This window comes from Chlamydotis macqueenii, chromosome 13 (genome assembly GCF_036417535.1).
Source record: "Chlamydotis macqueenii isolate bChlMac1 chromosome 13, bChlMac1.mat, whole genome shotgun sequence".
NCBI lineage: Eukaryota > Metazoa > Chordata > Aves > Otidiformes > Otididae > Chlamydotis > Chlamydotis macqueenii.
In genome coordinates, this window is record NC_141568.1 from 1,750,495 (window position 1) to 1,771,232 (window position 20,738).

Below are 20,738 nucleotides of genomic sequence, written 5' to 3' on the forward strand. Positions count from 1 at the left end.
GAAATCAAGGCTTAAATCCCCATGTCCAGAGGGGCAGAGAGACCTGTACCTGGGGTTTTCGCTTGTGCAGTTAGGAGAAGCCTCAGAATTCAGCATATTTACGTTTAGACTTAGCTTATGCTCATTACTTCTGGTCACTTTATCCTTGGCTAAATGGACTCTTGGCCTAACCCTGTGTGGCTGTTCACCTGTGTGCGTTTCCACTTTGGACTCCACTGTCAGGGGTTGAATATTTTTTAGTTTCTTCAGGACCAGGTGCAATAACTTAGCAGAGTGTTTACTCTCCATGTGCCAAATGCATATTTGAACTTTCTGAGTAATTACAGAGAGTTCAGGAGTCCCTTGTTCTTTAGCTCTCATGAAAAACAGCAAAAAGAAAAAGCATTTCTGTTACTTCACAAGTTTTCTTTTGTTTAAATGATTGTTTCTCTCAAACAGAGTAATTGCAAATTGATTTTATAACCCGCTGTCTTCTGTTTGGAGGCAGGCTGTCTCGTGGTTATTGGACCACAGAGCAGGGAGTATCCTGAGTTCTGATTTCAGCTGAGCTGCTGTGTTTGACTTTGTGTGACCTGGAATCAGTCACAGGACCTCCCTGTTTGGTCCTCAGCAAGGCTGAGTTAAAAACCCAGGCATTCCTGCAGCGCATTTGCTGTCTCTGAGAGTGAACATTCAGGGAATGCATGATTATTTTTCTCATTCTCGTATCTGCATCTAATACTGCTCTGGTACTTTAAAAGGATTATGAAAAAAAATACTATTTCTGGCTGAAAGTGTCAAATTTCCTTTAGTTACAAACAGCAGTTAACATCCTTAAAGGGAAGGAAAATGCCAGCGAAGTATTTTCTTGTGTTTTGGGGTTCTTTTGTTTGGTTGATAGCAAGTTGTGTTTAACTGTCACTTTCTCCCTGACCTGAAAAGACACTCCTAAAATTTCACCATAAGGGAATCTTTTAAAAAAACCCAACACAACAAACAAATAAAACAAGAAAAAAAAAAACCAAAACAAAAAACAAAACGAACCAGAACAGTTCTGGACATGTTTGAAGAAGCATTCATGCAGAAATGAAAATTCATGTAAAACTAGCCTAAAAATTTCCTAGTTGACGGTGTCACTTTGAAATATGATATTGGCGTATTGTGGGTTTGATGGCTGCTTTTCTCTCTCTAGGAGGAAGCAATGGTCGTTTTCTGTGTGGCAAACAAACCACCTTTGAAGGTGGCATGAGGGAGCCAGCTATTGCTTGGTGGCCCGGACGCATACCCGCGGGAGGGGTGAGTACCTGCTTCGAGCGTTTCTGGTCGGTCTTAAGTGGACTGAAGTGAATGGAGTGGTTCTTGCTGGATTCAGTGGGCTGCAGATCAGACTTTTACCATGCCCGGCTTGTCAGTCCAGACACTTGTCTAAATAAGGAGCTGAATGCTGTCCCTAGAGAATGACGCCATTCTTGTTCATTATTGCAAATTTGCATCTAGAGTGTCTACGAGCAACACTTCTGTGAGCACCAGGCACTCTGGTCTTTTTGTCTTCCTGCTCTATTTAAACCCCTTACTCTTTTGGACCACAGTATTTTTAGTGGGTTACGTTTTTGAACAAATTGCAGAATAGAGACATTGCTAATGTGTGTCCCAGTCTGGAGCAGGAGTGTGTAGCCCACACACGCTCTCTGTGCCCTGAAATATCACAGCTCTCGCTTTGGTGTTGATAAAAGTTCCGCTTGGGGAGATCTAGATACCAAACTATTGCTCTTTCCTGCCTGTACACAAACTCAGATAGGATCATTTCAAAATAACCCTCCAGTGGCACTACCAGCCTCTCTTGTCCCAGTTCTCATTAAAGAAAGATGCAATCAGTTCTTCGACAGGCAGGGTTCACTAAATAATACAGATTCCCTCCCCTTTGCGAGCATCTCTCATCCCTGAAGAGAGTGATAATTCATTAACTGGGCACTGTGCTTAGGACTGCAAACTATTCATAAATAAAATATTTTTCAAAGTTGCATTCCTTTTCAGTGGTTTAATTGAGTCAGGATAATGATAATTTATCGTTTACGTTTAGGAGGAAGCCAACAGATAGCTTAGATCTACAGCTGAGGGCAGGAGGGTAGTTTGGTTTCATCATTTTTAAAGAGTTCACAAAACCTGCTAGGGATGTTTTATTATTTCTTTAATTTGAAATGAAAACAGTCTTTTTGTTTAATTTTAAACATTTCCATAAAGCCTTTAGAAGCCAAGTACAACAGCCTTGGGCTAGCATACGAGAACATGAAACTGAAGCTGACTGTTTTGTTTTCCATGTCCAAACTGAATAATGTGCTAAAAGTAAACATGCTCTAGAAATGGGGACAAGTAAATACCAAATTCAGAAATTCTTTCCATTGTAGTAACTTTGAGGATAATTGAAAACATGAGTAGAGAAATCACTATGCCTGCTTATTTTCTAACTGGAACTGGCTGGGACCCCTCTCCCAGGTAGTCTTTTGCATGTCGCACAGCAGTGAAGCTTTCTGTGGTGCGAAACGTTCTCAGTAGCCCGGTGTGATGCATGGCTTCCTGCTTGAGGCCACAGTGGAAGCTGCTGTTTGAATTCCTGTGAGCGGTCATTTCTGTGCGGAGTTAACGTGTTTGCATAGGAAGGCGACTGACCGACGCCGTACTGTCATGAGCCCACGCGTGCTCAGCGAGCTGGAGAGAGTGTTTATTGGGCAGATGTGTGCCCAAAAATCCTCTCCTGCATCGCTGCTGCTGTCATCCTTGGCACTTAAGCGCGTCCTTAATTTTAAATCCTTCCTATCCTGGGTTCCAGTTCACGCTACTGCCTGCCCAGTGTCTGCACACGCAGGTGTTACACCCCCAGATGTTCTCAGGTACCCTGAGAAGCCAGTTCTGAGCTCTGCCCCTACGATGTGCTGCTTTGCTCTGAATTAGACCCCCGTATGATGCTACTGATAAGTAAACCTGTGATAGCTACTCATATGTCTTTTCTGCTTGTATTCTTGCCATCGAGGCTCCAGCACTGGTACCCACAGCAGCACTGACCGCAGGTGAGAGGTTTGGCATTGCTTCTGTGTAATACAGCTCACGCGACGTTGGCCTGTGGTTATTGCTTCATAATTGCCTTTTTCACTGACACAGAAAGGGAAGAGACACATCTTTGCTAGCACATTTTCGGCTTCTTTTCTGCATCTTACAGAGTCTGTAGCTTCAGAATCTTCTTGACTGTGAGTTTAAACTAGTCAGCCTAAGTCCTGTGCGGTCCAAGTAGCTGTAAAATGTGGGAAAACAGCTTCAAAGTCTCTCATTGCTCTTTCTTTTCAAAAGAGCTGAAGGAAACAAAGGCTTGGGAGCCCTGGACTAGAGTGGGAGCAAAGAGCTTCTCAGGAGTGCCAAGCACAAAGCTGACGGGTCTGCTCCTCCTTGCTGCGCTGGGGTCTCTCCCCGTGCGATGGTTGTTCCTTTCCAGCCGTGGATGTTTTGAGGAGCAGGCAGAGAGGGCCAGTGACCACTTCAGCTGGCACAACTGCAGCCAGAAAAAAGAGGACTTGTGTCTCTGGCCAGTGAAATCCAGTTATTGGGTGGAAGGCTCATCCTGCTGATGGGATCTGGCAGTTTATTGATATCTTATCGATATACAGGATTGGGGGTTTTGTTTCTATTAAGGGGTACATTTGTTTGCTTAAATAAAGGAGTACTTTTTTATTTAAACAAAAGAAGTTAGGTGGCAGGATTGTGAACACTTGACAGAACACTGATAGAGGTTAGGGTAATTGCTGCAGTTGGCTGATTTGCAGTTTTTGGGGGAGAAGGATGCCTCGGGAATGCATGTTGCTCTTGGCATCGACGTTCAGTTAATTCTGGTCCCCCATCAGGAATATTTATTCACACACAAACAGCCTTTCTGCAGTTTCCTCCTCAGCTAAGTTTTCCAGGTGAATTCACAACAAATCGGCATTTCAGCATTCCCCACATCACATCTGCCTTCTGGAAGGATCCAGCTGGGGGAAAAAAAAAAAAAAAGAGAGAGAAAGAATCATATTCTGTTGGTATTTGAATCCTCCTCCTCTCTTCCCTCACCCTCCTCCCTTTCCTCTCTCGTGCCTGCTTCCTGAAGGAGAAAAGAACATATCAACCCAAAGACAGCATTGCAACCTTTTCTTCACTATCTCCCATGGGGCGCAAATTGAAATTGAATTAGACAGGGATATCAGGTCTGCTCGCTGTGATAACTGTAAAAGGATTTTATTTAAAAACACCCTGACATTTGTTCACCCAGTTTCAAATATTTAGCTTTCCTCCTTTCCATTCCTGGCGGGGGCGACTTTATTAATTGTCGCCTTTGATTCAGAGTTAAAGCTTGAAAGCACTGATAACAGCAGTGGTGACTATTTCTTCTAGCGACGTGGCCCACAGCAAAAGGATTTCATTTTCTTAAAGACGTTATGTGTATACTGAGAGTTTATTAAAAAGAGGGGGAGGAAGGAGGGGGGGAAGAATCCGTTCTTACGTGCGTAATACCGGCTGTTTCTCACTGATACGAGCAATATCTGATCTCACTCTTTTTTATATATTATTTATTTTCTCTGGGCTGTTGCCCTCTCTGGATTTTTCTTTTTCTTTTCTTAAAAAGAAAAAAAAAAGAAATGGGAAAGGCAACTAGAATGAAAGAGCACTGTTGACAGGAGAAAATGGTAATTTTTTATTTTTCTCTGAAAATACTTCAAAGTTTTATATAAATATTAACCTTTTTTTTCCCCTCCCTCCTTCAATGTGGTGCTGCAGAGCACAGATAAATCCAAGTGGCTGTGGCATGGGCATTTAATTTCCTTAAGAAGTTTTCTCTGCTTCATGGAAAAATGTTGTCTGAGAGCAGAAATGTAATTGGATGATTAAAGAGAGTCATCTACGTCTGGCTATGGTTAATAAGGGGCAGCACAAGCAGACCGCGGTGGCCCCACAGGATTGTCGCAACGCGATGTATAAATTAGGTGATATTAGAGGCACGAGTCTCAGGTCAGTGATTGCCTCTTGCTGGCTGTTATCAAAAGATTGAGGCGAGGGAACGGAGCGACAAGAAGAAAAGTGACTTTTGGATTTGCCCTATAAATTGAGAGAGACCTAATTACCAAAAGTCTCAGCCACCCCAGTTTGCCCGCCCGCTCCTGACGTAGCAGTTGGCAGGGAGCAGGCGTGCGCCAGACCTCCTCCTTATTAGACTCTGAGCTCTGCATATGGTGTTCTGCTGACCCCGCAGCTCTCCGAAGGCATGCTCGGGGTAAATTAGCCAGCAGATGAGCCTGCAAGGGACTGAGCATCTTTGCCAAGATGCTGAGCGCTTGTAATCCCCTTTGGCTTCAGAGGGAGTGTGGCGTTCCCAGTGCCAGTGGCTCCCGAGGCTGTCCAGCTCTGCTAGGAGTGAGCTGATGGTTTGGGGGTTTTTTTTGAACGTGTGTATACTGTTGATTTTTATTTTTTAATGTCAGTCCTTTTTGAGTGCACATCTGAGACCAGAGAAGAGCCTGTTGCAAGGGGACGGTCCGAGGAGCACGCAGTGCAGCCTGCCACAGCTAATCCTGTGGAGGACACAGCTGGCTTTGGTTCCGTGCTTCCCAAATGCAAGAGGCAGGGTTACCCCATCGGAGGGTCAGTTCTGTTTCCTTCTCCAGAGCTGCGTATCAGGAGATCCCCATCCTTTCCTCATGTAGAGAGGGAACTTTGTGCATACATCTGCTTTTTGTGAGGGGTTTGCGGGCTTGTCTCTGTCACTGCCTACAAGGACAGGCTGAGCATGACCTCTTGCAGGCTGCTTGCCGCAGCGATGTCCGTGAGGAAGAATTAACCTCAAACGTCCAAGACCTTCTGCAAGATCTGTTGATCCAACTGCTTTCCTGGGCAAGCGTTTCCATGGTCAGGCTTCCTCTTGTGCTTAGAGCTTTGCACTTTGACTTCTTCTTAAGAGTTGCAGCAGTATTCTTGCATGCAGCTTTAATATTTCGTGTTCCTGCCAGCAGCTTTTGATGAATGAAAGCCATTAAAATTTGAAATTACTGTAATCAAGTAATGTGATATTGTAATGTTAAACTTGCAATCAGTCCCCTGCGTGTTGCTTTCTCCAGTTTCTTTTTTATTTTTTTTAAACTTCTTAATTCTTTCTTTGTGTTCACTTTTTTCAGCCCAGTCTCTTAATAAAAGGCTTAGTGTCCCGGCAAAAATAGCATTTTCCCTTCAGTTTTCTTTTGCTAGAGCCAGCATCTCACAAAAATTCATTTATCATGTTATCATTTGTTGTCGTATTTAAATAATTATTGTCGGCTTGCAGGCTAGGGGCCTGTTTGTGTGTAGAAAGAGGATTCAGAGATAAAAAGTCTTTGATAGTCCCAGCATCGTAATGTTCACACTGACGTTCTCAAGGCTGCTGTTAGAACTTTTGGATTTCAGTCAGAAAGTGCTTCTGTACTTACAGATGTGGGCTTGTATCAGATGGCTGCTTATCTCCAAACAAGTGGTATGGCTGAAAAGGCTCTTTTCACGTCGCATCTGGTGCTGGTACATCCTGGTGCAAAACAGTCTTGCTCTTCATTTGAATGTATCTGCTTCAATTTAGTGTCTCGCTGGCTAATTAAATATCATAACAGCAGATAACTGTAGCGGACCGCAAGCAGAGTGGGAGCAAAGATTCAGGAAGACTCAATCAGAACAGACTTTTAAGGTTGCTAAAATATAAATAATTAAGACCAGAGAGATACGTATGGCTTCCAATTAAGGAAGAAAAAAAAAAAAAAACAAAACAGGGAAGGAGGAGGGAGAGAAAGCTTGCATATCTCTGTTGGAGCCAAAACCAGATGTTTTTCTCCCTTATTAAAATATATACTAAAAATACCACAACTTCACAGTTCGTGAATTGTTGGAAATGGTTTGCAGATGAAGTCATCGAGCTCTTTGTGTTATTATCCATCTATCCTTGTGCTTTCTGGGAACTCTCTCAGGGTATTCTGGACTCTGGAGATGACCTGGTGAGGGAACAAATCAAAGACTTCTTTTTTTCCCCCTTGTTTTAAGTGCTGATTTTTCAATCCACAAATGACTTGGAATTTGAACTCTGTGAAAATGTGCTCCTGTAAAGTGGATACATAGAGAAGTGAGAGGAAAATGAAAAAATGAGTCAAAGCACAAATGCTCTCTGGAAGTGGAGAAATGTGGATCATCTCCTTTCCTTTATTATTTTAATAGGAGGTTTGCTGGTGACTGCAGCACCATAAAGGGAGATATTTTCAAAAGATGCTTAGCAGAGAAGGAGGTTCAGGAAGCAGTACTCCTGCTTTGGTGGCAACCAGCCTCATTTCGTTTGGCTTTTGCTGAATGTCTTTTTTGCAAATGCATTTCTGTTGATTTTGCAGGTCAGTCAACAGCTGGGCAACGTGATGGATCTCTTCACCACCAGCCTCTCCCTGGCGGGACTGCAGCCTCCCAGTGACAGACAGATTGACGGCATCGACCTTTTACCTGCCATCTTGCAGGGCAAGCTAATTGACAGGTTCGTTATGAGCCCGCAGCTCCGACCCGTGCCTCTAGACCGAAGCGATGCCAGAGTTGGGGTTATTTTTTAAACCACGTTCACAGAAATATTTTATGAACGGAATTGATGCATCTTTGCTCCTGCTCAGTGAGGCAGGGCAGCGCCAGAGCTTTACGCGATGTGTTAATGCGCTGGTGGTGCAAGCAGAGGTGGGATTTCCTGACATGTGGCATGTTGCCATACAGTGGAGTCTGGGGACAGATGAAAATGTCAGGAGGTTAGCAGGGATCCCTGGAACAACATATGGCAGTAGGGGAGATAAAAGCCTGAAAACTGTAGCCTGGGTAGGAGAGAATACATTATTTATTACTGGAAAAACATCCAAGAGTATGCTGGGTCTTTGTAGCCCCTGCTTGAGAGAGGTCGGAGGTAAGGCTGGGCTGCTGCGGGTGATCTGGAAGCCCACCTCCTCCCAGGGTCCTGGTTCCGTGGGTGCTTTTGCAAGAATAGATGTGGGTTAAAGACTGGGATCTTTATGGGCATGGGGCAGTGCTGTCAGCTTTGGGTACAGGCGCTAAGATTTGACAGCAAATATCATTGGCTCTCTCATCGGAAGGGTTGGAGGTCAGGAGAAGTCTTGTTGTGATTTTGAGAAATTTGGCAGCCCAGGAAATCTGAATACAGGCGTAATCTTTGTCTGTGAGGTAGCAAGGAAACATACGTATGGAAATTGTATTTGAGTTATTTTCTGCATTGGATGTGAGCCTTTGTTCCCTCAAATTGCTTTTGTGCCTGTTAAGCAACAGCATTGCGTACGGTATTACCTGAGAGCTCAGCCAGTGGCTGACGTGCGGCGTTGCATATTCCTCAAACATGGCCTATTCCATCTTCACTTCTGAAAGTTTGTAAAGCTTCTTTGTTGTTTTAAAAGAAAATTTGCAGTCACCAGTGCTTTGGAACTAATGCTGTTTGTGTTACAGTAGCAGTCACTGAAAATGCACTATGGCTTTTTTTCCCTTCTTTTTTTTTTCTTCCTGGTTTGTTTTTTTTCCCTCTTCTTGTTTGGTTTTTTTTGTTGTTGTTGTTGTTTTTTGTTGTTGTTGTATTTTTTTGTTTGGTTGGTTTTGGTTTTGGTTTTTTCCCCAGACCTGAGCAGGTCACAGTTTCCACAGCCCCCGAAAACTTTCCAGGAGCTACAGTTTTTGTGTTCTTCTAAGCTTAAAAAGGAAAAATTAAATGGGGAAAAAAGAAATAGCTAATAGCAGAATTTTGAGGACAAGCTGTAATCCTCTTTCAAAAATGGAAAATACTATTTTAACAAAACAACAACAATAATAACCTACACACCTTTGATCAAAGGGGCACATAATAGCTTGTCAAATAGTGAGTGTTATGGCAAGGAAAAGGCAGACTGTCATATTTTGTGGCATATTTGTTTGGGCTTTTTGTTTTGTTACTGGAACTGGTTTAGATCAGGTTCTGCGTTTTGGCAGATCTCTCAAGCTGCCTTATTTCACCTGTTTCAGGTGCAGTGAGGATGCAGGAGTGGGCTCTGCGGGCAGGCAGCAGCGTTGCCCCTTTGTTCACGGGCAGTTCCTGGGGACAAAGGAGAAAGACTCATTGTTTGTGCAAGGAACCTGCAGGGGAGGCTACAATTTTAAAATAGAAGACATCCAAAGCCACTCCTGACATTCAGATGTGGAGATTTTAATCTTATCTTGCATTTAGGGACTGTTAGGAACCTTGCTGGCATACACAGGAAAGGATAGCGCGTGTACATGGGTGCAGACCAAGTGCCCCGAGTGAGGTGCAGTTATCAAATGTATTTTTAATTAGGAAAGCCTCCAGGAAAAAAACTGCAGTTTTCCGTGGTGTGTTTAGATGATGCAAAGGGAGATTTGGGGAAAGAAAATGGACAGGAGTTAAAAATAAAGTGTGTCTGGCTGCCAAGTTTTTCCATATGGAGCTTTTCTGAGATGGCATCCAGAACAGGCCAGCATCTGGTGTCCGCCCTGGCCACCCTGTCCGTGTGACATTAACGGCACACAGCTTGGTGCTGCCGTAAGCAGGAGACTGAGCATCACATACTCGGTGAATCCCCGATTCTCACGCACACACGCACATGCCATTTCTGAGACATTTGGTGTTTAAATCGGCACGCTTTATAGGAAATAACAGGGTCTGATAGTTCAAGGATTAACAGTCACTGGCAGCCAGGCTGTATAATGTTTCATTCTTGCACCCTGTGAGCTCTCAACTTGATGAACACTTTAAAAAATGTTAATTGAAAACCTTGCAGCGGAGACTATTAGGAGGCAGCCTGTTTCTGACTGATAGCCGAATCGGAAGTCAGACGCCATTAAAGTGTTTGTCTCCCTTATCAGCGAGGCTGCTGCGGCGGTGGCTGCCTGGACCCGGCGCGTTGACGTTTCTCATGCGGCTTTGCTCTCCTTCTCAGGCCCATATTCTATTATCGTGGCAACGAGATGATGGCGGTGAGAGTCGGGCTTTACAAGGCTCACTACTGGACCTGGAGCAACTCCTGGGAGGAGTATAGCAAGGTAACAGGACACCAGCCTGCACCCTGGTCTCATTCATTCTCCTGGGGAAAAATAATCCTTTAAAGCAGAGTTTTAAATTGGAGAATGTCGCTGTGCGCTTGCAAGCCAGCCTTGTATTCATAACCTCTTAAGAGCCACCAGATCTGCTGCAAAATCTGAGGGGGCTGATGGCACAGCACCCTTCCGCTGGAGCTGGAGACAAGCAGAGGAAAACAAGCGAAGTCTGAGCTGTTCTGAGGTTAAAGGTGCTCCCTTTAATCAGTACTTAATGCCCCTTTATATTAGACTTCTTTCCCTGCTGAATTCTGAGCTTTCATGTGTACCCCCACAAAGTCTGGAGTCCGATGCTGAATTCATCATGTGTCTCTCAATTTCTAGTACGAAAGACCTGGTGCCCTGAACTATTTAAATGGAATAGGATGGGTTTGTTGGTTGGTTTTTGTTTTGTTTTGTTTTTTTCCTTGAAAGGGAAAAGGAAAGCCATAAGAACCGCACAGTGGAAAGAACAGCAGTTGTTGAAAACAGTAGAGTACATGTGTTTAATCTATTATCAGCACTCTTGCGAGCCCGTATCACACTGTAAGATGTTTTACATTTTTATTTGCCAAATAGGCACAGCTTTTGTAATTTCCTGGCTGATCCTTCTCACAATTGGATGTTAAGCACTATTATTTTTCTTCTTTTGTATCCTTCTTGCCTCAGACTTGGATGCTAAACTCTGGGGCATTTCTTGAATGGCAGGTTCACACATGTGCCTCGCTGATTATACCTTTAGAGATGAACTAAATGCATTATGGCACAGCTCTCAGCAATTTTGACAGCAGGCTGGTATTGGGGAGGGACTGTTTGTTTGTATGCTTTTTTTTTGTGTGTGTGTCTTTTTTTTTTTTTTTTAAACTTGGTGGGTCCTCAAGGCATCACAGGTGCAGAAATAAGCGCTGATGACATTTGTGGGTATAAAAGTGCGTGGTTTCTTTCATTGAGATGTCCTGGGGGTAGAAGGAAACGTCAGTTCCAAGGGAGTAGTTTACATTCAGGGCTGTAAATATGTGCGTTTGTCTGCTGAAGACTGTAATGCTCCGGGAGTCAAAGTTTCTGTTTTACAGGGAGTAAGAAGGAAAGGAAAGTTGGCTCCAGAAATGCATTGCACGCTGTCTCAATGCTAATTCTATACAGTGAAAATGAGATAATGTGTTTGTCTAGGTTAGTGTGCAAGTAAAGCCCATATATCACACGTGGCACAGCGTGGAGGATTTTCCCCGCGCAAGAGGCGCTGGGAGCTTGTCCGTACGTGTGTGCGGGTATGTGAACAGGCTCAGAGGCGTGCTTTTCCCGTGTACGTGGAAGGTAATGTCGCCCATAAATAACTGCTCTCCCTTGTAATATAAGCACATACACACAGTTACACACCTAGTTGGGAAATAAATAAACGTCTACATTGATCTAAACTTATTTGTACATGTCTGAGTATGTGTGTAGCTGTGATAATGGGGACCAGTTACTCATCTCAAAGGCTCTCCTACTGTGAGCAGTGGCAGTTGTGCAATTAAGGAATATTTATTTTTTTCAAAGTCTTTGTTTAACTACTGTCTGATAAAAGTCAGCAATTATACTGTACATCAGAGAGAAGATTAAAAATTCACTTGCTGTCCTGCAGCTCGTATTGCGTGAGGTTGATGTGGGTAAAATTGGAGCGCGTTAGTGGACAGACTAGCCATTAACAACATGCAGAGGAAGCCGAGGCTGAGATTTGTTCCAATTCTCCTCATGTCCTCGAGCCATTAATTACAAGCCTTGCAAGTTTAAAAATAGAAATAAATCAGAATGTAGAACAGTTTCACAGTTCTGAGTCCTGTTTTAGGAGTTTTTTACCCTCATCTTATGACACAGTTGCCTCTTTCAGTGACTGCTGTTCTCAGCTGTATTGATATTGGACTACAGTTTTGCTGCCAGATTCAAAAAGGCCAATTTGTTTCCTGATTTCATTTGAAAAACACATTTAAATACATGCACGTGGGTGGCATTAGGAATTCTGACTCCTGGCACGTTTGCTGTTCGATAAGTTTGATTTGCCATCCCAGCAGAACTTGAGCTAATGAGGCCTTGTTAATTGTACGATCTTCAGCATGAGTCCTTACCTTATTGTGAATTCAGTGTGAAGATTTATTAAACTTTCAAATGTGAAGCTTTTTCTGTCTGAAGGTCCAAACTCAGACCTGGAATAAACAGACATATCTGGTTGGCACATCATCCTTTTGAAAGAGATCTGAAGTTGGCCAGATGTGTCAAAACAGCTGTCTGCAAATTTTTAAGAGGTTTGTTTTATGGGTAGTTGAGTATCTCATTACTTTGACAGATACATGGCACGTTTTAGCCAATCCTCCTTTCGCTTTCAAAATTCCCTTGTTAATTGACAGTGTGGGAATCACTGATACAGAAAACTTGCGCTGTTTTTAATCCCCACTCTGTGCATTTTTGTTTGACTTTTAGATGAGATTATATCATTAAAGCAGCCAGAACTGCATTTTCGTGTTGACACTGGAAAATGTGAAATTGGTGCGTGTCCTGGGTCTGTTTAGGACTACCAGGTCTTTCAGGATTAGCTAGAAAGAATGTGTGCAATTTTGGCCTCTAACCTGGAAAGCTGTGTTTTTGAACGCGGTATAAGTTAGTTAAGTCATAAAGTATGTATATACAAATAAAAATGTACCGGAGAGACGCAGCTTGCAGAAAGCAAAGCCTAGGAAAGCAGAACAGGGATACGAATGCTTCTCTCCATATGGCACTTGGAATATTTACCCTGGAAAGATCCCATGCAAGCCCTACACAGGTCTGCAGTCGTCTCAGACTCCCATGACGTTAACATGCCCTTACGGGTCTGCATCGTCTGCCTTATGGCCTGGGATTAGAATTTGTCATCTTTCACAAAGATGAAGTGCGCTGCTCTCTTCTTTCTATTTTTTTGTTTGTTTATTTGTTTTTTAACCCCCAAGCAGTTTTTTTTTCCAGTCTGACTCCTCATAAATTCTTGTAGTCTCTCTCAGTGCTGGAGGATACCTTGATGCTGTCGTTTCTGCTGGCTTCACTTGATTACTTGGTAACTTGCGTTCTTGAATGGTTAGTCTCTTGAAAGCATAAAGGGAAGGCTCACTCAAGAGAAGCAGGTGAGAGTAAGCGCTCTGGGGGACATTTTTCCTGCAGATTGCATAGGATGCTTACTTGGCTTCGATCTCCTTTCATATAGGTGTCTCCTGTTTACACAGTTTGACACCTCTGACATTCAAGAGGTGATAAATGGGACAGGGGTAGATGAAAGGAAACTTTATTTGAAAAAAAATATGTTTATACTTTTAAATAGTAAGAGATTTTTAGATAGTTTGGTAGAGGGAGAGGAATCTTCCCCCTGCACAAGTGCTGAGTCCCCATTGCTCTAGGACTGGTGGATACCAGCGCATAAGCTCTTCCACCATCATTGATCACCTTTCTTCTTGTAGCAAAAATCAGCAGTGGTAAGTGTAGCAGAAGTAAGAACTAGGGATAAACCTGGGGAGGTCCCTCTCTCCTATGGCATAACACGCAGGACTTTTAGTGTTAGTCTGTTGTAAAATACTGGTCTTGTTGCTCTTCATCCATCCTTTTCGCCTATAAGTCATGCTTGTTCATCACCGTGTTTGAATTGGATTGCAAAGTGCAGGAGAATTTCTGTTTTATTGCTGCTGGTGCCCACAGCTTCCCATTCCTAAAATACAAACGCTCGGTGTCTGCATTGTTGTGAGTTATTTTGTCCACTGGACTGAAGGGAGAGGTACATTTCATCTTCCTTGTTTGGAAGGAGAGGTCTGAAAGGAGGGGAAAAAATGGGTATTCTGTATGGATTTATCTGAGTAGCTAGCAAGTCCTTCAGGTATTGCCTAATTTAATGCTGCATAGAGGAGGGAGGAGTATGAGCTAGCAGGAGAAAGGAAATTTCCTTCTCTTTGCCTGCCAAAGCGACTGTCCAGCAGAGAATAGTTCTTGTGCCCTCTGTGAGCAGTGATGCAAGAAGGGAAAAAAAATAATTAGGACAAAAATGTGGAAAACACCCTTTGGTTCATTGGAGGGTGGCTGATAGCATCAACCTTTCTGCTGTCAGCTTACTATCTTGTTAGTAGTCTTCAGAGGCTTTTCATGCGAGCTGCGGTGTCTTTAAGTGATTGGTGGAGGCGCCTGCCAGAAGACCCCATTGTTTTAACGTAAAATGCCAAAGGGGTTATTCCTGCCGCAGCCTGTCTGATTGCCCTTCTCCTCCATGTGAAGGGATCGATAAGAGCCTTTTCTGCAAGGGGGATGTGAAGTCAAGTAGAACCTCACAAATAATGACATTTGATTGTGGTCCTCTGAGCGTATGAGCTAGCCATTGATCGCTTCTGCTTGACAGCGGCTGGAGGCTCGCTGATCTGCCTGTCTTCTGGGGTCCTTCCAGACAGTTAACACATTAGAAGCAATTTTTGTTCAACGGGGTTGAAGCTTGGCAGTCATACTTTCAGGTGTCTGGTCATTCAGAGCTCCAGTTTGGGAACAGCCAGGAGAGTGGGAATGACCACGTACCCATACTATAGCGAACAGCAAGAAACACCGTTCCTGGCTTTGATTAGCTGCTGTTCTTTTCTCCTTCCAATATTAATACAGTTTTGTTGCTCTGGGGTTTTGTGTGGTGGAATGAGGAGACATGACCAGGAGGCAGACCCCAGATTTGCCGCGCCGCTATCAAAATCCGCAGCCGCTTGTCAAGTCGGAGGGATCTGGGATAGCACCGGGGTGACGAATTGCCACAGGGCTTACGTTAACACAAGCGGTGATTCCATCGCTTGGCGGAGCGCCCAAACTGGCAACCGGCTGTATTTGTCTCATGTCGATATTGACATAGCATCTGTGGTCCATTTGCTCTGGAAATTAAAGCATAAGCCGCGCAACCATTAGTCGCTAGATCTTCGAAACGGAAGAACAGTCCAGGTTACGCGATTGCTGGGGAGAAGGGCAGAAAGGCCTGCTCACTGAAAGGTTTGCCTGATGTGCAGGAAATATTTGGTTTGTTAGGTTGTTTTTTTTTTTAATAAAAAAGAATTCCTGGAATTTCTCCTACAGCAAACAGGTCTGCGCAGCGGTGCAAAACACATGCATGGTGCATAGGGCAGGCATAGCTGCCTCTTTGCTCTTCTCTCACATAATGTGACTTTATTTTTGGGGTGAGGTTGCCATCCTGTTGGCAGTGCTGGGGAGCTGAAGCCGGTCCCTTGTCAGTGTAAATAATGGGAGCTCCTCTGCAGCTGGAACAACGCGGCTTTTACTCCAGCTGAGAATTTGGCACGTTTGTATTTATTGTTAAAGCCTGCAGTGTTCTTGGGGTCCACGGGGCATGTTGTCAGCTCAGGGGGGCAGCTCCTTCTCTCCCTTCCAAGACACACACAAGGGGTTTTGGCATGTCCCTCTGCCCCAGCACCACGCGTCACCAAATTTGCATGCTTTCCAAGCAACCAGAGGCATTGTCCAGATGCTCCAGAGTGTGGATTGTCTCGTCTTTAATTACTTCTCAAATCTCAAGCAGGTTTAATTTATACTGGTTTTGCTCCAGAAAAGAAAAGCAATCCAGACTTGGGGATCCCAGACTTCCAGTTCTCACTGGTATAGCTGATTTTTCTCTTTCCATCCTGACAACTGAAAATGCTTTGACTTACAAAAAAAAAAAAATTACACAGAATTAAGAATGGTAAGTTAAGGGACAGAAGACTAGGCTCCTCCGCCTGTATCTGTAGCGTATTTGTTACCGTGATGCTGGACAATCATCAGGGTGTGAGGGTATAATTTTACCTCTTTTTGCTCATTTGTTGTTGAGCAGATAGAAAATATTTTAAGCTCTTTCTGTAGGTTGAATGTTGGCAGTCACACAGTACATAAAAATAATAATAGTCAATTTTATTTGTGGAGATAAAGTTGAAAGGCCCTAGAAATTGAAAGGGTAGTTTCAGCCACATTTTAAGAGAGTTATTTATCAATGTCGTAAAATGGTATGCTTTTATTTATTTATTTATTTTATTTTTCCCCAATAGACTACACTTGAAGAGGGCATTGAGTGCTGAGAGCGGAAAGACAGATAGCTTGTGGCTAGTGGCACCAGGGAAGTTGCCACAGCATTTTCTTTTTGGGAGTCTTTGGGACATAGCCTGGGCTGTGATCTGGAGTCTAAGCTACAAGGATTTTATGAGAAACAAAAGATAAAATGTAAACAGAGCAACGTATAAATAAATACCCAAGAGACCAAAATCTTTCAGACTAAAGCATTTGCAGCCGAGGAGCATTGTACCAATTAGCAGGCTCTTAATTAAATTGGTTGTTTGATTTGCATCCAAATTATAATTTGGATGTTATGTAGGCTTTGATAACTTTTCATTAACTGTTCCTTTGGGGGAAAAAAAAAAAAAAAAAATCTATTTTCCCCTGTGTGTTTCGGAGGCCTGTGGCATCACAAGGTGGAAAGGTCAATCATTTTTGTATCCACTTAAAGTCCATTATTGGTAGGCCACTACAACCTATCAAGCAACTCTCTTATTTTTCCAGTCAGTGATTCAGGAATCTATAGCTCTGTGCAGATAAATGGGATTTCATGGGCTTCTAAACTTCTTGCTTTATTGAAAAGCAGAATATTAACTGCTCCACTGACCAGCTGCCCATTAAAAACACAGGATATTTTTAGAAAATTGTTTGCCAATCAAACCCTCCCCACATCTGTAGAGAGCCTTTTCAGTTTGTTTGTTTTATAAGCAAATGCTACAGCTGCTTTCCCACCTCCATTGAAATATTCCCATTTACCTTCCCTCCATGTCTCTGTCCGTGTCTCGGGGCGTTTTGAGGTATTGTGAGGAGCGCAGCGTGTTAGCTGGAATTGTAAAACCCAGCTTTAACAAGTCCATTTGGTGCTAGTCCTTGCTGGTCTATAGAGCCCCCTGCTTTATTTGCTGTTTGGGGAAATTAGCGCTTTGCATTTTTTCCTGTTCCCAGGGCTTAAATGGGTTCTGCTCGCCCTCAGGACTGCGGGCCAGGCTCTAGGTGATTAAGAGGCTCGACACCTGGCTAATAACCGGAGGCCTGGCAAGATGTGCAAGGGTAGATGTGGAGAGCTCCGGCCCTGGACGCGCTCACAGGCGGCTGGCTGGCCAGCGAGCACTTTAACCCATCGCTGCTAGCAAAGGGAGAGCGCCAGCACTCCTACCCTTCATACCCACTGCCGGGAAAATCCCAGCTTCTGACCTGAATGATAGTGACAGGAACATCTCCAGACTTAATACAGTTCTTTCAGCCCCACTGTCGTTCCCTCAATACCAACTTGCTATGAATCAGATCAACAAATGCACCAATTTCTTTAAAATTAACTGGATTTGCTTTGTTTTCAGTGAAACAGATCCTCCAGGTCTTCCAGTTTCAGGGAGGCTAGCGGGTGCCCATCGCCTCTCAGGGTGATGCCCCTTGGTTGGGCTGGATGTCTCTCCTGGGACTGTTGCTTTTCAATCAGATATGCCAAGTGATCCGATCCGCTCTGTGTGTTTCAAAGCTGTAGAAATCGAAGAGAGAAGATAATTTCCACGTGCAGAATTCTTATGATTAAATGGTCTCACCTCTGCCTCTTGTTTTGCCATTTCATTTTCATGAATATTTTATAGAGATTATTTTTTTATAAGGCAAAAATGTAAGGCCTGCTCCAGCTTTTATATCAGTGCAATGCCAGCACTGTCACCTTGTTTTACCCCATTTTGCAGACTGAAGCGGGCTCAGTTTAAAATAACTCTGGGGTTTGCGGGTATGTTGGAACAAAGTGCTGAAGAAAGTGGCATCAGCTAAAATTTTGCTTCCTCTCTTGATTCCCCCCTTGATGACCTCTCTCCTCTTTGCTGCAGGGCGTTGATTTTTGTCCAGGGCAGAATGTCTCTGGAGTGACAACACATACGCAGGAGGAGCACACTACTCTGCCGCTGCTTTTCCACCTGGGCAGGGACCCTGGGGAGAAGTACCCATTAAGGTAAGCCAGTTAACAAAGGAATGAAAACTCTCAGCCTTGTCAGTGTGTGTTTTGTATAATTCATTTGCCTTGGTAGCTGTTTCTTGCAATCTGCTTGAAAACTGTCCCAGAAAGCCATTACTGGTGAGAGTAGCAAAAAGAAAGGAACAAACCTTTGTTTTCAAATGGTCAGGTTAGACGGATGCACACGTGTCTATAGCTCGACTCCTCAGGCCGGTTCTTGTTCTGTGTCCTACATCCACCTGCAGAGGAGGCAAAATGCACACTTTTGGACAGGAGAGGACTGAGTGCAGGGCGGCTGTGGAATAAAGCAGTCGTACTGGCGAGCGTGTGCATTGGAGCTGTGATTCTCTGCATTTTGGAAGTAGGGAAGAAACGTCTAGTGATCTTTGCATACTCCGCCGTGTTTTTCCTCTGTGCATTGGCATCTGTGGAAGGCAAACACGGTAACTTTCCAACCTCCTAGCCTCTGCTAAAGGAGCTTCTCCAGAAGGTCTTCAGCAGGAGGACTTTCTACCCATTCCTGTTCCATCCTAGGACTCTCCTGGCTGTCCGAATCCATTTTCCTATAAACCTGCTATTGTAATATTTATCTCCGGCACACACCATGCCCTGAGAGATTTCTGTAAGGATTTATGTAGTCATCAGCCAGCACAGCCCATGTATAAACCTGCCACCTCCAAAACAGCTCCCAAGGCGTCCCCACCTCCCTCCCTCCTTCCTTCTACTGACAGAATTTTACCCTGCGGCAAAACAAGCTGCAAATGGGGGCACGCGGCCTTGTGTCTCACCGGTGGCTCCGACTTGAAGAATGTGGAAATAAATAAAGAGAAAACTACTGCTACTGTGACTGCCTGCACAGAAACGGTTTTGTGCAGCAGCTTTAACAGAGGGATGTTTTCTGAGCTGACGGGACTGCAATTCCTCAACTGTTTTAAATAATTGAGTGGATACGCTCGCTCGTGACTTTCAAAAGAACCGAGCCTGTGCTGTCCACTAAGTATTTTCACTGGAGAGAGGAGGGGAGGAAAAATATTTTCACTTCTCTCTCACTTAACAGACGAGCACCCTAGAGGTGCATTATGCGGCGTATAAAGCTCTTCTGAAGCCCAGCACGTTAGCTCTCGCTCTCTATTGCGTTTCAGCGCTAACGAATAAAGCAAATCTGCCACTCTCTTATTTTGAATTCAGCTCAGTGAAACTGTGCTACTGGGCTGAGATTCCAGATGAGACTGTGCCCTGTTTGGTTTAACAACTGCTTTATTTTAGGAAGAGGAGTGGATAGAAATGACCTCTTTTTCCAAAAGTCAAACAAATGGGTAGTATTCAGTGAACTGTAGTTTGCCTCCTGTTCGCGATTCCTCTGAATTTGAGGGAAAGGAGCTCTTCCCTACTAGGTTTTTGCAGGACACTGCTTCCATGTTCCTTAGATGCTCCTTACAACCACCATTGATTGAGCATTGAAATAAATTCCAGTGTCACATCTGCAATGATTTCTCACATGGTTCCATTGATTTTTGGACGTTCACAAGCTGTTGCTTTGATTAAATTTTATGGCAAGATTATGACGCGATTATGGAAAGCTGTGATGTTGTTTAATATGCAGACCCTAACAGAAAGCCTCTTTTTAGTAAATTAATCTTCCTTTCTGCACTGTGTTCTGCTTCTGTTGCCTCCTCTCTGGTCACAATGGAAAACTCATGGGAAGTGGGTCTCCTATATTGCACATGGTAATTAAATTATCCTCATTTGTGGAGCTGTTACTGTTGTGTATTTTTATTTAGCTTAATTATCCCCCTTGGCAGACAGCCTGTGGGGAGTCCTGACACTAACGTTTCTCAGAAGGGGATCCAGCATTCTCCTCCAAGCCTGCATCTGTCTGTCCGTTCACGCTGGGTGTGCTCGTATCGCTCGTGCTCCAGCGTGAGGTCTGTGTGTGTTCACAGTCCGTCTTGGCCGTGCTCCTCCGTTCACCTTCCTGCCGCCCTGGAGGAACAGGGAGTATCGTTTAGCTCTGTCACCAGGTTGGCTTTTCTGGTGCATCATTATGTTGCCAAAGCATTTAGAAAAATTTGCATTACACTCCTGTTTTATTGGTACCTTTCCCTCTTTTGTATGTTTTACTTTTACCACTTAGCTTTGTTAAATCTGTACTGGGTTTTATTCATTTTTCTGCTGCTGTGAAGAAGTAGCATGGCACACTGCCTTGTTCTCTCTGCCTGCTTTTGCTCATTTTTTATTTCACTTATTCCTTATTTTAATGCAGCTTTCTCCCTGAAATTATTTTAATAATCTGCCATATCTCTTGATTTGTGTTAGTTTGGAGGGTCACATGCAAAACCACCAGTAAGAGATTTCATTGCTGTGCGTGAAGTCCAGGCATCACAGGTACCTGCAGAAAGATTTTCTGCTTATATATTTGGGCTCCTTCTAGGGTCCTAGGGGATCTCAGAGCCAGGGCATCCTAGAAATCAGTCAGCTCAGTGAACTGCGGCAACACTCGTGACTTGCAGGGTGCTTACGGTCAGGCAGCCTCATCTGTAATGCCTTTGGGTCGTGACATTGTGCACACGAGGTAGTGCATGGCACTAAGAGACTTTTTCAAGGCTACGCC

General features: G+C 43.9%; 1 protein-coding gene across 10 annotated transcripts in view; it reads left to right on the top strand.

Annotated features, from left to right (window-relative positions):
* The window catches only part of GALNS (galactosamine (N-acetyl)-6-sulfatase), a 49,368-nt gene that overhangs the window by 11,107 nt on the left and 17,523 nt on the right, over window positions 1–20,738 (top strand). For all 10 annotated transcript variants that reach the window (XR_015260069.1, XR_015260070.1, XR_015260071.1 and 7 more), the window contains exons 9-12: window positions 1,172–1,275; window positions 7,395–7,531; window positions 9,972–10,074; window positions 18,003–18,124. Coding sequence is in view for 4 of the 10 variants with exons in the window: in XM_086758494.1 (XP_086614620.1) it covers window positions 1,172–1,275; window positions 7,395–7,531; window positions 9,972–10,074; window positions 18,003–18,124 (466 nt within the window). In the remaining 6 variants the exon portion in view is untranslated. The remainder of the gene's footprint in view (window positions 1–1,171; window positions 1,276–7,394; window positions 7,532–9,971; window positions 10,075–18,002; window positions 18,125–20,738) is intronic.